Source organism: Gobio gobio (genome assembly GCF_949357685.1).
Source record: "Gobio gobio genome assembly, chromosome: 21".
In the NCBI taxonomy this organism is placed as follows: Eukaryota; Metazoa; Chordata; class Actinopteri; order Cypriniformes; family Gobionidae; genus Gobio; species Gobio gobio.
Window position 1 is genome coordinate 31,923,108 of NC_137117.1, and position 16,226 is coordinate 31,939,333.

The 16,226-nt window shown below is 38.7% G+C and overlaps 3 protein-coding genes across 12 annotated transcripts in view; all 3 read right to left on the bottom strand.

The window, feature by feature from the left end:
• The window catches only part of tcea2 (transcription elongation factor A (SII), 2), a 774,534-nt gene that overhangs the window by 684,752 nt on the left and 73,556 nt on the right, over positions 1 to 16,226 (bottom strand). The window lies entirely within an intron of this gene.
• mapre1b (microtubule-associated protein, RP/EB family, member 1b) lies at positions 1,968 to 13,061 on the bottom strand. The gene is made up of 7 exons (XM_079802153.1): positions 13,002 to 13,061; positions 11,849 to 11,972; positions 11,618 to 11,763; positions 8,714 to 8,912; positions 5,977 to 6,083; positions 5,733 to 5,885; positions 1,968 to 3,907 (listed from the first exon to the last, which is right to left on the bottom strand). Exons 2-7 carry the CDS (start codon positions 11,967 to 11,969, stop codon positions 3,857 to 3,859), a joined length of 777 nt encoding a protein of 258 aa, XP_079658279.1. The 5' UTR covers positions 11,970 to 11,972; positions 13,002 to 13,061; the 3' UTR covers positions 1,968 to 3,856.
• The window catches only part of prkcbp1l (protein kinase C binding protein 1, like), a 33,569-nt gene continuing 31,762 nt past the window's right edge, over positions 14,420 to 16,226 (bottom strand). For 9 of the 10 annotated variants that reach the window (XM_079803575.1, XM_079803583.1, XM_079803580.1 and 6 more), the window contains one exon: positions 14,426 to 16,217. In XM_079803575.1, the coding sequence (XP_079659701.1) occupies positions 16,039 to 16,217 (179 nt within the window). In that variant the 3' untranslated portion in view covers positions 14,426 to 16,038. Of the gene's footprint in view, positions 16,218 to 16,226 lie in introns of all 10 variants that reach the window. The other variant, XM_079803574.1, reaches the window with a different exon arrangement.

Sequence of the window (16,226 nt, forward strand, 5' to 3'; positions counted from 1 at the left end):
AAAGTGTCATGATGACCTAAAACATGTAGCCTAATAAATCCTCTAAGAAATGTAACAGGATGTGACTCCCAAACTGCATTGTAGCATAGCAGCTAAATTTCAGCATTCCACCAACACAAACGTGTTCTCAGACACCAGGCTTGATGATGACAGAGAAACACAACACACCTGTTTGGTCCTACACAGTTATTACTCTGTTATTCAGTTCCACAGCAAGAGAGGAAGAGCTATAATCTCCCACACACTCTTTAATAATGGACTAACTCTCCTCACAAAGCTTGAGACGACTCTCCTCATGTAATGACTGCTTTAAAGTGGCCATAGCACTCAAATGCTCAAATCTAGAGAGACAGTGAGTGAAAACCGCTTCTTAAAGGCACAAGCATGTTCATTTCGAACTCGGTTCAGGGTTTTACTGCCCAACTGTTTGAATGTTTGATTAGAGTTGATCCCTACCGCCATCTAGTGGTGATGTCTTCTGACTGGAGTCCACTGTAAGAACTAGCTCTCACTGGTCACTTGGTTAGCTACACCTTGCTAGCACCGGGTTGGACCTCTTTTTACTTCAGAACTGCCTCAATTCTTTCAACAAGGTGCTGGAAACATTCCTCAGAGATTTCGGTCCAGAGTTGCTGCAGATTTGTCGGCTGCACATCCATGATGTGAATCTCCCGTTCCACCACATCCCAAAGTTGCTCTATTGGATTGAGATCTGGTGACTGTGGAGATCATTTGAGTTTAGTCAACTCATTGTCATGTTCAAGAATCCAGTTTGAGATGATTGTGAAATGGTTTTATCCTGCCAGAAGTAGCCATCAGAAGATGAGTACACTGTGGTCATAAAGAGTCAGCAACAATACTCAGGCCGTGGAGTTTAAACAATGCCCAACTGGTACTAAGGGGCCTAAAGTGTGTCAAGAAAATATCCCCAAACCATTACTCCACCAACGACAGCTTCAACCTTTGATACCAGGCAGGATGGATTCATACATTCATGTTGTTTACGCCAAATTCTGACCCTACCATCTGAATGTTGTAGACTCATCAGCAGGCATTTGCCCATGCCTGTTTCCTGTTCTTGTCTGACAGGAGTGGCACTAGTGTGGTCTTCTAGCCCATGTGCTTTGACGTGTTGTACATTCAGAGATTTTTTTGATTAACTCGGTTGAAACGAGTTGAACTGTTGTCTTTCTATCAGCTCAACCCAGTCTGGCCATTCTCCTCTGACCTCTGGCATCAACAAGGCATTATTCCCCACAGAACTGCCGCTCACTGAACATTTCCTCTTTTTCGGGCCATTCTCTGTAAACCCTAGAGATGATGATTGTGTGTGAAAATCCCAGGAGATCAGCAGTTTCTGAAATACTCAGACCAGCGCGTTTGGCACCAACAACCATGCAACGTTGAAAGTCACTTAAAGCACCTTTCTTCCCCATTCTAATGTTCGGTTTGAACTTCAGCAGATCGTCTGATGTCTACATGTCGGGGCGTACCTAAAATCAACAATTCCAATGTCAAAACAACTAAGAGCCACACACAACCTAATAAGTTACACTTTAAGAAATACAGAAAATCAGTACTGGCCATTTTCTATGTTTAGTCATATCCTTCACCCACAAAACACAATGCTAGAGAAATAGAGAAAAGTCAACACAGAAAACTCCTTTATAATAACAGCACAATGGGTCTTATTTTCAGACTTTTCTTGCTGTACAATTAATAGGATAACACATTTGACCAAGTATGAAGGTACAGCTACATGTTGTGCAGAACTCCTAGTGTTTAAAAAGCATCCCAGGATGCACCTCACTGTTGGTTGAGTGAAAGTCCAGTGGACGTTACATGACAAATGTAATTATTTTAGTTTGGAGGCCTTTCTATTGTTCAAAAACCTAACAGACATGTCTAAATCATACTCTCAAAAACAAGATGCTATACAACAGCAGAAATGAAGACACCAACAGAAAGACATGTAAATACAGTTTTATTGTAAGAAATGGACTTCAGTTAAAAATGTGGAACTCTTAACAGCCTGCAAGTACAAAAACAGGGAGAGAGACAGTTTGGTCGTGGTGCCGGGCCCCACAATGTACTGAGTACCTTCGCTACAGATTGTTCTTAAAGGCCACAGAGCATTGAAAGAAAGGAGGGAAGGGTGAATCACTGCATTTCACAGACATTACCTGCTTCCAAACAACATCCTTCCACATTTTTACTTCCAGCCATCCACCAATATTTAGCCGTTCGGATTGTGAAATTACAATGAGATATTTGTCAAAACGCAAGCTCAGAAATGTGAGTGTCACTTGTTTTCCTATCATCTCCTACCTAGAACAGATCCAGCGCTGTTATATCCACCAAAACGCAGCAACATTTCTAATCCAATAAACCAAAACAACCAGCAAAGAGGCTTTTCTAGCACAAACAGGCAAGTTCTTAAGGGTCAAGGTATTTAATAGCACCAATAAAAACTCTGATTGCCGGCTTTGCGTGTGCTATCGGTGTAAAATGCAACATTGAGTACACAGGAAAAAAAATTCATATTTTGTTTGAGAATGACCAGTGCACATGAAAACAATGAAACTACACGTCAGAGAAAGTCAGTTGGCACAGTGATCCAAAGTCAAAATCGTCATAAATCTCCAAAAACGACAAATGAAGTGAGTGATCATTGCCTAGAAAAAGCAACTCAGATCAAATACAGAAAGCTGTTTTTTTTTATGAAAAGAAAAAGCCTTTAGTTGGTATTTTTAGTGTTTTTGAATTTGTATCATCAGCCTGACATGGTTATTTAGGGAATGGGCTTGAAAGAGTGCAATCTTTTAAAATAACTCAAAGGATTTCATGGTTTATCTTAGTTTTGGGTCTGAAATAATCAATATTCTGCTGCTGCTATTTCTACAAATAAAAACTTAACTTGAATTACAAACATTTTCCAAAAGAGACAGAGCGAATGAAGGATAGAAAAATGCATTAAATATAAGGCAGTAAAAACAGGTAGAAAAAGGGCAGTGTTTGTCTTGTCAACTCAAATCGGGCCTTGAGTCCACCAATGTAGTGGCTAGGATAATTCTTTAAAACAAAACGCAATAAAATTATAATAAAATATTTTTAATTATGCAACTGTGATGCTACAGTACAGCAGCGTCCTGTAGACCAAGGCGCATGACTGAGTGTTAGTACATACGTCAACTCGAAAACGGCGCTTTACTACATCCATAAAACAAAGAAAAGACAAACATCAGACTGGGTCCACTCCCTCCAGACAGTCTGTATAAGGCACAGCCACTGAGGATAGACTGGAGCGGTGGTGACTGCTATCTGCCTTGCACCAAAACCAAGTGGAGTGGAAACTAGGAAGTGAGAAGGTAACGCACGCTTATCATTCCATCCCTTGGTTTTGTGTCAGTAAGGTATGGTTCTGAATAAGACATGGACACAGATATGCATCACATCAGTGAGGGGAGGAGACGTCACCTAGAAAACACTACAGACGATGTGTCCAAGACGTTTCAGAGACATTTAAAGTAAGATAAATACATTTGCAGGTGTCTGAAGTTGCTAAAAGAGTAAAACAATATCAGATTGTATTTTACAGACAGGAAACGCACTCTTCCTCGGAGCGAAACAGGAGTATCGTGGCAGCCAGAGGTCTGAGGGCATTAAAACAGTTCTTTCAACATGATGTGTGTCTATGCATGCTTTAGCAGATGCAATGGGATTCAATATGGAGTTAGTTCGGAAAAGTCCAAATGCATAACGGGATGTGTGAATGGGAGGGGGGGGGGGTGACTGTGTGGAGAGGACGGGAATGGAGAGAGTGAGAGGAGGGTAAAACTGCAACAAGTCACAAGCATTAGAACTCCTCCTGGTCCTCTGACTCAGCATCTGGTATGACAAATCCCTCCTGAGAGAGAGCAAGAGAAAAGAGACAGAGAGAGAGAGAGAGTGAGTCATCTGATAACAAAAGTCTAGCCATTTAAAGGGTAACTAAACCCCTGACATGTAAACCCCCTAAAAGCCTGACATGTACTGACAACTGCATTATTTAACCGTATTTTCTTCAATACAATGTTAAAGCAAGTGTCAAGTGAGTTTCATTCATAATGTTTACTTTATGTAACATGACAGTTAAAACTGGAGTGGAGCCGTTCTCATCATGTGATTGGGGGAAACATTTCAGAGGGCGTGATGAGCTCGTGCAGGGGCGCGGATAGTGAGCCGTTGGAGGTGCCATCCTACGTCACGATGTACCGCAACGTCCAATAGGAAAATTCAACTGCATTAGCCACCGTTCAACCTTAAGAGGGCAGCACTTTGGCGGTTTTACACCATATTTTATAGAATTAAAACACTTTATACTCAAATGTCAAAACATTTACTCGAATCAATGAACAGCATTAATAAAGCCCCAGTATTACAGATCATTAACTAAAAAAAGTTGGTTTAGGGTTTAGTTACCCTTTAAAGATTGTTCCAAGAACGTGTTTCTCAGCTCATTTTAGGGGTAAATCGTTTGTATGGTGAAGATGTAGTAAATAGGCACCTCAATATGGATGCATCAATCAAATTATGTGTGTTCAACTCGTACTAAAAAATGGTTAATTCTGTTATTTTAAAAAACTGAAGTCTATTTTATGTTGTGTGGGTTCCAATTATACTTAAAAATGAAGGCTCTTTATTGGAATTGATGGTTCCATGAAGAACCTTTAGCATGCATTGAACCTTTCTATTGCTCAAAATATTCAAAGCAAAGGTTCTTTGGGGAACCCAAAATGGTTCTTCTATAGCATCAATGCAAAACCCCATTTTTGGAACTTCTATTTTTAGGGGTATAGGATACAGTATTTGCCATTTTCACAGAGTTCAAATATTCATGTTATATTTTGGCTGCATTTGTGAGCGAGTAAAACTGATTGTGCAAAATAGGGACATACTATAATATTGATCGTAGGTCCATGTATCCAATCAAATCGCAATCATATAGTGGCATGTTTTGACGTATCGCTGGCTTAAAGGATTAGTTCACCCATAAATGAAAATTCATCAAGAACCATTGAGGCTCATTCTCGTGTTAAGCAGCACGTTTGAGCTTCAGCAAGAACCAATGAGGTTCACTCTTGCACATCAAACTTCTGTGTATGTTCGCTGATCAATGTTTAAATGTGAATAAATGCCTAAATTCAATCTGTTCATCATATAAATAGATCGAGTCTCTTAAGAATATTTGAACAAAACCATTTATATGGATTAGTTTTACGATCTCTTTATGAACTTTTTGAAACGACAGTGGCGGTCAATGGAGGGACAGAAAGCTCTCAAATTTGATTTAAAATATCTTCAATTGTCGAAAATGAACGAAAGTCTCACGGGTTCGGAACGACATGAGGGTAATTGATGACAATATTTTTTAATTTTTGGGTGACCTAATCCTTTAAAGAATCATGGTAAGATTGTACTGTAATGAAGTGCCAATTTACACCATTAGACTATCTCCGCGACCCCCATGATAATGAACAGTCAATCATGCAATAAATGCATCATGGCTGACTACTAAAAGCACATTCCTACAAAAGTAATATCGACCAATGCATATGACATAATATTGTATCATGAGTAGATGACAATACGTATGATAACATCACTTAACCCAATTAAGGGTCTTATTAGAAACAACAGTCTGATAATCTTGTTAACACTTTTAAGTGAGATGGCAATTGCGTTGGACTCACGTCTGTGGCATAAAGAATATCCACAATCCTCTGCAGGGTGGGGTCTCCCTCACCATCCTTTTCTTGACAGATCAGCTCAATGTTCCTCAGTTTGCCAAAGTAAAAGTCCCGCTCCTTCTCCATGTCCTGGATCGTAGACTTCAAGATATTTAACTGAAAGTAACCAAACAAACATTTTAGCTGTGGAGGGGGATATATATATCAGACTAGCACGTGACACGAGAGTGTACATGGTATAACAAACCTCTTGAATAAGCTCTGCCCTTTCTTCATCGCCACCTGCACCAGGTCTCCGCGCAGAGCTAGGCGCCATCTTGGGTGTTACCTTGGCAACGGCTGCTCTCTGTGGTGCTGTGGGGAACAAGCAATCAAAAAAAAAGTAGTAAGAGACAGACAAACGAGTTGTGACATGCTCCAGTTTATGGAGACAAAGGTGGGGTTTCTTTTGTTGTCATGTTTGTTTTGTTTTCTTTATTTTACAAAAGCACAATGTTTTACTGTTACGGCGAGAGGACAAATAAAAGTAGACTTTTATACAGTTTTGAATGATGCATAACTCTTATCTGTATGACCAAAAAAGACGGAGTATCAAGTTGTTTCCTGTTATTAGGAAAAAATGCAAGTGATTGCACCGGGGCCTCCATGTCATACAGTAAGCACACTATACTTTAGTTTGCACAATCCACACAAACCCTTGGATATGCGCCTAATAACAGCACACATCTTAGTTAACTTTATAACAAGTGACCATGTAAAGTTGCTACTACTTACATGTTTGAGGTCGGGACCAATTTGTCCCTGTAAGACTGTGTGACTTTGCCACTTCCTGTAGAGTTTTTTTTACTAACCGACTTATACAATTTTGGTTGACTAAGTCTCTTCTCATCGACTCACATTTAGTCGACTATTAGGGGGCAGCCCTACTACAGACACTAAATACGTTTAGAAGCCCAGGAGCACGACACAGCTTCATACCGAATACAGCAGCTGCTTTGGGTGTCTTAACAGTAGACTAAATTATATCTAAACTATGATATATGACAATTGCAGAAAAGTTGGTTAATGCATTCATGACCTCAAAGCTAGATTATTGTAATGCTCTACTGGGCGCTTAATACATTTTGCGGTCTCAAAATTCTGGCCAGTTGTAGGCGGTAGATCTTTTTCCTATTTAGCACCTACACTCTGGAATAGTCCTTGTTCGGGAATCAGACACACTGTCAGTTTAAATCTCGACTAAAAACATCTCTTTAACCTGGCATACACATTTCACATCATCAATTTCTATTATTCAAATCAGTTAAATGATTGTTAGGCTGCATAAATTTGGTCAACTAGAACCCGGAAAACTTCCTATAACACCTGATGTACTTGTTACATCGTAAGAAGAATGGCATCTCTGCTAATATTAGTCTCTCCGTCTCATCCTTATCCCAAGGTTACCATAGTCAGCCGGATCCGGTCCATATCCAGATCAGATGGTGGACCTGCACCTAGGCACGACCACAACACAGCCCTGAATGTCAGTGGAGGCCGTGTTTACTAGAGAATCCCCTGTGAAGGCCTCATCGACACGACAGCCATTGGAACAGATCCTCAGCAAAGACCACAAGGGCCGTACCGGCGAATCGATCTTCAAGCAAAAGGAACTGGATGAATATTTGAATGCTACCGATCCTGATCTGAGTTCTGACTTGTGATGCAGCCAGAATTCACGCCGTGTTCGTTCCTTGGCCAGAGCGAGAACTGGCCCCCTGACTGAGCCTGGTTTCTCCCTAGGTTTTCTTCTCTATTCTATCACCTGATGGAGATTGGACTCCTTGCCACTGTCGCCTCTGGCTTACTTAGTTGGGGACACTTAATATTCAACAATATGATCTGACTGTACGGAATGAGAACTGAACTGAGCTGGACGATGGCATCATTTTTTGCAGAACTGCTTTATAGATTAAATTAATTCATTTAATAATTGATGATATTTAAATCAGAACTGAAACAACACTGAACTGACTTCAGCTGAACAACAGCCGAAATGCATAATTTTCCTTTTATCACTGTAAAGCTACTTTGAAACTATTTGCACGATATAAAGCGCTATATAAATAAAGGTGACTTGACTAGACTGATGCACTGCAGTGATGTTTTAGTGAGTCAAACCAAAGGCAAGAACAAAACCATCATGTCTCCAAATGTATATCTTATTGAAGAATGAATGTGAATATCCATGAACACAATGCCTGCAGGATATTAATAAAATGAGGGAATGAAATGATTAATGCTAATATACAACGCTCTCATTCATTGATAAGGGCAGCGAAAACACGCGCTGCTCACGCTCCGCTGACACTTGTGACGTAAAACAGGTTTTTAAAACAAAGACTTTAGGGACTTTGGTTACCCTTTTAAAGCAAGATCGTCGCACTGCAACATTCAAATCTGCGTTCGTGCTACCACTGATCCGGAGCGAGAGCAGCAGCCATGTAAATGTACAGATAAGCAGCTTCAGTCTTTTCTACCACACATTTCATTATTCATGTTACAAACATATAAATAGCAGGGGGACAAATGTGTACTGGGATAAAGTTCATAGTTTGTGTATGAACATTGATATCTTGCGATCAAAATAGAGCAAATCACCTTTTTGAAAGCGCTTTGTCATTGAATCATTCATTCAAGAGATTCATTAACAAATGCCGATTCATTCAATAATGAAACAAGTCTTTATGAATGAGACATGACTCCATTCAAATTATTTTGTTCAAATTAATGCATTTTCTAAATAGATTGGAGCAATTAAAATTGTCAGGGGGTGGGGGGAGGGGGTTGTCATTTCACTGACCCCAAACTTTTGAATTGCAGTGTAGTTCTTACACTGAACATTTTACCTATTTAGACAGATGTATACAATATGCACAACTTTTTCTAACCCTGAAATCCTAAACAAACTATGAATTGCAAACTATCGGTGCACAGTGACCAACCTGCATTCATGATCTTCTTGGGCTTGCTGAGCGCAGGCATGGAGGGGTTGGGTGTAGGCATGGTGTCTTGGCCCTGTCGAGCCTCCACTGGGTCATAATCTTTTCCATCGTAGTTGGCATCAAAAAACTTCTTAAACCACTGAACAAATTCAAAATTGTCTTGAAATTTGCCCTTCACCAATTTGTCAACCGGGATAATCTGAAGGGGAAAACACATCCGGATATTATTTAATGGATGCATTTGAGGAAGTTACACCACTAAAAACACCAAACAGAACTTCAAAATCAGGCAAAATATATGGAAACCCACTAACGCTATAAAGACAGAAGCTTGAGAAAACAGCTCTCTGTGCATTTTTCTGCATGTTTGCCACTGTTTAGCAGCACACAAATTACACCAACTTTAAGTTTACAATGCCTATATTCCAAATTACTGAGAAAAAGAAAAAAAATCAGTGGCTGTATGCCAAAATTGTAAAACTACCTGAATCAAACACCAGCCCCTGACAGACACAAATCAAAATCTTTTTTGAAAACAATATGGTTGTAATGTTTGAGACTCATCAACAAGATCCATTTGACTCCAATAATATCCTATTCTAGTGAATGTTAATAATCTTTGAGCAAAAATGTTATAACATTTATGCAGAGTTCACGCTACGATTTTAGCCCCAATTTTGACTCGCCGACAGCTTTTGCAAAATCGCATACAAATGCCCGAAATCATAGGTATATCGGTGCTCGTTCACACGAGTGACAATCACACAGTGTGAACTATCAATGACACGATCTGAGAAAATCGCAGATGAGTCGCCGACGGCAGTGAGATATTTGGCATGCTAAATATCTGGACCTGTCTGTGATTCAAAATCCTGCTGTGTGAAATTTGTATTGACTGAAAATGACATCGGCGATGACCGACAGCCAATGAGAGAGCTAGATACAGGGCAGCAGGAGGTTCAGGGAGGAGTTATAGACCAGAATATCCGTATTTTAATAGATATATTTACAATTATATCAAAAAGAAACAAAGCACAAACATTTGCTTGAACAGCCGCAACAGGAGCTAGGGCTGCTCGATTATGGAAAAAATCATAATCACGATTATTTTGGTCAATATTGAAATCACGATTATGTAACACGATTATTTCACATGACTTTGGGAATGTGTTGTATTTATTAAAAATACACCTTTCAACAATTCAATTGAAATTGTAACATTTGTTGTACTTTTTGAACTATTAAAATAAATAATATAACATATATTCAAATCAAAGTATAAAAGTATTCACGTAAAAATGATAACCACAAATAAATAAGATCAACAATATGGTTCGGCTAGATATGCTTTTCAGGTACGTCTAACATTAGTTTTCAGGTACAGAAATGTATCAAATGTAAAATAACATTGCATATTAGAGTGCATAAATAAAAGATGAATCCTATTAAACTTACAAAAGCTATTCAATCCGGATCGGATATGCGTCGTCTTTATCGACTGTATAAAGTTCACTTAAGGCATATACAGACTATGTCTGCTAGGATACTCATCAAGATGGACATGTTGACATACGTTTTGTGTGAGTTTGTCCGTTCAAGAGCAAGACTTAAAAGAGAACTCAATATTTGTGCGCGCTGTGAGACGTGTGCGCGCTCTCGGATGAGCGCACAGAGACACATTTTCTCACTGCGCACGGCTTCTCATTCACGTCTTCTGGCACTAAACCCGGGTGATGACGGTGAAAACGACTGGTCATATTCAAACATACGGCAGCACTCGCATGCATTGAACAAAGTTTACAAAGAGAGAATTATTTGAGAAATATGAGGGGGAAAAAGGACGTTTACACGGCACCCCTGCTCTCGTCAGTTTTTGTTTCTTTATTAGATTGTCATAGGTCACTCTGTGTTTAATTTTCAAGTGGTTAAACAAATTCGTGGTGTTCCCTTGCGTTGCAGCCACTACCATGTAGAAAATCTTGCACGTAGCATGTTTCTGCTCGTCGTCTGATTCCTCAAAGCCAAACTGTTCCCAGACAACGGAGTTGGTTTTGCCTTTTTTGCTCACCAAACGCTGCTGTAACTGCCCTCTTTCTGCCATCTTTACTCGCGCCGAGTTTTTAAATTCCAGCGGATGATATGCACACGAGACTCACGATCTGAGAGAGTTTGTGGCTTCGGGAGGGGCGGATGAGCGCGTGCGCGTTTCATTCAGAACGCAAGACAAAATAAGAGTGTTCTTGCAAAACTGAACATGGCAAAATAATCGTTTTTTCTCGATTGTACTATTTTGGTGATCGTTGGGAGGCAAAATCGAAATTCGATTAATTGCACAGCCCTAACAGGAGCACATTGCAAAATCATTTATTTACCTCCAACTCTAAATTGCAGAACACAATCCTTGCTCCCCTTGTCTCCCCCACCATAATCTTGATTTTCTTGTTCTCCTTTTCGCTGCAAATCAGCGCACAGACAATTTGGATCGCAAGCTTCTTGCGGGCTATCATTTTTAACAACAATTCCAGTCTAGCGCGAGAACTCTAGTCTGACGCACACGTGATCTCGCAGTGTTTCCTTGTCGCATCTCGAGTGTGTTTGGTTGTGAAACATAGTTTGCGGACCAGAGTTGTCTGCGATTCTTCCTATTGTACAGTCATGCAGTGTGAAACCCCCTGTCACCGATCCATCGTGCAGTGTGAACACAGCAGCAACTGAACGCTGCCCCAAATAGTCATGCAGTGTGAAAATAGCAGTGATCCGACTTTGAAAATCGTGCAGCGTGAACTCTGCATTATTTGCTTGTAAATCTAAAAAAAGTCTGTAGAAACTTCTGTTTTGATGAACCTGACCGCACAAACACTACTTGTACAGACAAGCTTGAGGAAAAGAAATGAAGCAACTCACTTTGTCAACTCCCATCCTCTTGAAGGCAGCCTGTAATATCTTAAAATTGTGTATGTATTCATGCTCTAACTTTGCACCAAATTTAACTTTCTTCAGAGGTACGCAGCCTGGGAACAGCATGTCCATGAATTGGCAGTAGGCTGCACCTGTAGGGAAAATTATAACACTTCCATTACACCAAAACATAATGATTATTGTACTACGAAAGAGCATACGTGTCTTACTACTCACCTGAACATAAAAGCTCGATCTTGGTGAAGTTCATCTGTAGAGACTCATTGATCCACGCGAGCATGTCATGGCGACTCAGATTGTCGCTAGTCACTGAGGTGGAATATACGTTCACAGCCATTTCCTAAAGATAAATGAGACATCATGATGTGTAACCATGTGAAGGCAGTAAATTGCTCGTGCTGAAATAATATTAGGTTAATATCAATCAACATACCATCATGGTACAAGAGAAACTTATTCAGTCAAAATCTCAATTTTACTATAAAGGATGCTCAAATATCACACATTAACCTTGATGGAATATATAAAGAAACAAGCACTCCAATGAATGTAGTGTTATGCATTTTATCACATGGGTGACTCAGGAAGTGTACAATTAATTTTTAATGTCGGATTTCACCTCAAGATTTCCTCTTTCCACCCATTAATCAAACACACATAAATAAAGTATTTTCAGTCAACTAATACATCTATATATAACAGAATGAGCACTATGAAGATAGCAATGTGCCTAAACCTAGACAGTATAATATGCTGGCTGTAATCGTAATGGCAGCCTCAAGACAGCTGAGCTGATGCTGAGAAAAGAGACAGCAGTGATGTCAGTCCCTCTGGCTGTGTCTCATCCTCTTGTAAACTAAACCCTACCCATAAAGCGTTTTGTTCGAAGTCACTTTTGTTTATAATAAGCACGTCTGATTCAAATACGCCCAGTTTTTTTTCCTGATAGGCAGCGCGCAAGGTTTTGAGTCATGCACCGCCTCAGCTGCTCATCCACATCCAGGCCTCGCCTTCCCCTCTATAACCCTTATAACAGGCGTATTACATATACTTATTACAACGAGTAGGCGCAAATGTATACACGTATTTGGTCAAACTGCAAATACGGACTCGTAGACCGAAATATAAGATAAGCACAGAAAATTCTTTGTCCCATAAAACACCAGAAACAGCAGCATCAGCTTCCGTTAGCGACCGGGGCTAGGCGTTCATTTCAGCGCAGTCGTTGAAAATAAACAATTTCAAACGGGCATTTAACGCTTTAACTGCGCTGTCATGACATAACCTAGCTCGCTGCGTCTTTATTTCATGAAATACAAGAAAATAAAAGATATCTAACGGTATTAAAGCTGTCTCATTCGAGTTTTACCTCTTTTTCGCCGGCGCCTCTTTCTCTCAGATCATGCGTCGGTTTGTTCTTAGGGCGTGTTACGTCATTACGTACACATACGTAGGGAAATATTGTGGCAAGCCACTTGACAAAATAAGAGTCTTTCTGCCTCACTGCTTTTTATTCTTCCTTTTTGTAAATTGAAGCAATTATATAACTAAAAATAAGATTTTATTGGTGTTAAATAATAACGTCTTTAGATAGATAGATAGATAGATAGATAGATAGATAGATAGATAGATAGATAGATAGATAGATAGATAGATAGATAGATAGATAGATAGATAGATAGATAGATAGATAGATAAATAGATAAATAGATAGATAGATAGATAGACAGACAGACAGACAGACAGACAGACAGACAGACAGACAGACAGACAGACAGACAGATAGATAGATGGCAGGATCAGAGGGGACTCTTAAGGGAGGTTCATGTGTTGTTCAGCTCTTGGAGCTATTGTTGACTAGTATGCCATCACTGACATGGACCCATCCTCCTTCAGTGCATTTACTGTCAAACAGCAAACTCTGCTTTCTGACCATAACCAAACTAGCATTTATATGAAAACCCATCACACACCAGAACAAAACAGGCTGGAAATCTGCAAAACGCATCAGGTCCAGCAGAGATACAGATGGGCTCAAGACAGCCCAGACAAATTTATTCAAGCCCTCAATCTGATAAATACATTTATTTCTACTAAATTCGAAACAACTAAAGATGGAAATCAATAACATTTTTTCAGATTTGATCATTTTCTAAGTTATTTTCTTAATGTTTTGCAGTCTGATTCGAACCATTTTTAATCTTTTAGTGTTTTTTTGTATATTTTTTTTGCCTTTTTTCAATTCTCGTTTATATGTTGTTTATATATTCTCGTTTATATGTTGTTTATATATATATATATATATATATATATATATATATATATATATATATATATATATATATATATATATATATATATATATATATATATATATATATATATATTGAAGAAAAATAAAGTCTTTATGAGACACAACTTTGGTATGTATTTTTTGCCTTTGTATCAATATCTGTCTATCATCTATCTGTGACTGTCTATGTGTCTGTCTATCATCTATCTGTCTGTCTGACTGTATATATATATAAAAAAATATATATATATTGAAAAAAGGCAAAAAAAATATACAAAAAAACACTAAAAGATTAAAAATGGTTTGAATCAGACTGCAAAACATTAAGAAAACAACTTAGAAAATGATCAAATCTGAAACATGAACCCTAATCAATAAACACGTTAAACAGACCAAAAACTGAAAAATGTTTGCATGCTTTGTCGATTTCAGAAAAGCATTTGATTCTATTTGGCACAACAGATTATATAAAAAAAATTTACAAAGTGGTGGAGGGTAAAGTTTATGACATAATAAAATCAATGTATTCGAACAACAAATGTGCAATACAAATTGGCAACAAACATACAGAATTCTTCAGCCAGAAGAGAGGAGTGCGGCAGGGCAGCTTGTCCAACGCTGTTCAACATTTACATTAATGAACTAGCGGTGCAGTTGGAATACTGTCTAGTACTAGTTTAAATATATATAGATATAGATATAGATAGACAGACAGATACATAGATAGACAGACAGTCAGACAGATACATAGACAGATGATAAACAGTCAGACAGATACAAAGATAGACAGATAGATGATAGACAGACACATAGATAGACAGTCACAGATGATAGACAGTCAGACAGACAGATGATAGACAGTCAGATACATAGATAGATGATAAACAGTCAGACAGATAGATGATAGACAGACACATAGATAGACAGTCACAGATATATGATAAACAGTCAGACAGGTAGATGATAGACAGACACATAGACAGTCAAAGATAGATGATAGACAGTCAGACAGACAGATAGATGATAGACAGACACATAGACAGTTACAGATAGATGATAGACAGTCAGTCAGTCAGACAGACAGGTAGATGATAGACAGACACATAGACAGTCACAGATAGATGATAGACAGTCAGACAGACAGATAGATGAGACAGACACATAGACAGTTACAGATAGATGATAGACAGTCAGACAGACAGATAGATGATAGACAGACACATAGACAGTTACAGATAGATGATAGACAGTCAGACAGATAGATGATTGACAGTCACAGATAGATGATAGACAGTCAGACAGACAGATAGATGATAGACAGACACATAGACAGTCACAGATAGATGATAGACAGATATTGATACAAAGGCAAAAAATACATACCAAAGTTGTGTCTCATAAAGACTTTATTTTTCTTACAGATATCATCTCTGCTTATTCTTTTGTATTTACAGTATGTAAACAAGAGAGTCCACAAGACAAGAGAAAAAAAGAAACATGCCCACAATAAGTAAAATATTTTCATTTGCTCCTCTAGATTTTTGCTCGTTTTTTTATTGTTTATCAAGAAGCCTTTCATGGGTGAAAGATATAAATCTTTGAATCTTTCCAAGAACCGTAGTGACAATCCAGTATTACTAACAATCATATTCCGTACGTTATTGACCTGTACAAACACGCTCTTCATTTACGTTTACCTTTGTATAAAGTCAACTTACTCTTCCAGAGGCACTTCTAAGTGCATCTTTCGCATTAAGAGAAAAAATCATATTGATCAAACACAATTGAAGTTTACAAAAGTTGATATGTATAAAAAAACAAAAAAAAGAAGCACAACAGTTTTACAGTTGCATATTTTATATCAAAGGGTGTTTCTGTCTTTGTACTAAACAAGTCACAAATTCAAATACGAAATGTACGTAGAAATGAATCAAACTTCTGTAGGCATTATCCTAATGTTGAGTTTGATGTAGTGAACAGGAAGTGTGCTGACATCATGTCATGACCACACTGAACAATAAACAGTCTGTTTGAAAGGAGTCAAGGTCCTTTGGTGTTCACATCTGACTCTCTTTGAATGGCACCGTTCTGAAGATGAAAAAGTTCACTCGGGTTATGAGACTGCAACGGAGGAGCTGCCTTTAGTGTTGTCTGTGGAGGGGGAGGGTCCATGGTTTGCGGGTGATGTTCTTTCTCCAGTAGATGGAGGTTGGGTTTTAGGGGACTGTCCTACAGGTTTTCCGGCTGTGTCCGAACTGCCTTCAGCTTCAGTTTCCTGCTGAGATGCTGTGGCTATGGAGA

Excerpts from the sequence above, each read along its gene's own strand:
- mapre1b (XM_079802153.1), bottom strand. The coding sequence starts at position 11,969 with ATGGCTGTGAACGTATATTCCACCTCAGTGACTAGCGACAATCTGAGT. Across the intron at positions 11,764-11,848 it reads GATCGAGCTTTTATGTTCAG|GTGCAGCCTACTGCCAATTC; the intron begins GTGAGTAGTAAG and ends TTTTCCCTACAG. Across the intron at positions 3,908-5,732 it reads ATATTCTTTATGCCACAGAC|GAGGGATTTGTCATACCAGA; the intron begins GTGAGTCCAACG and ends GCTCTCTCTCAG.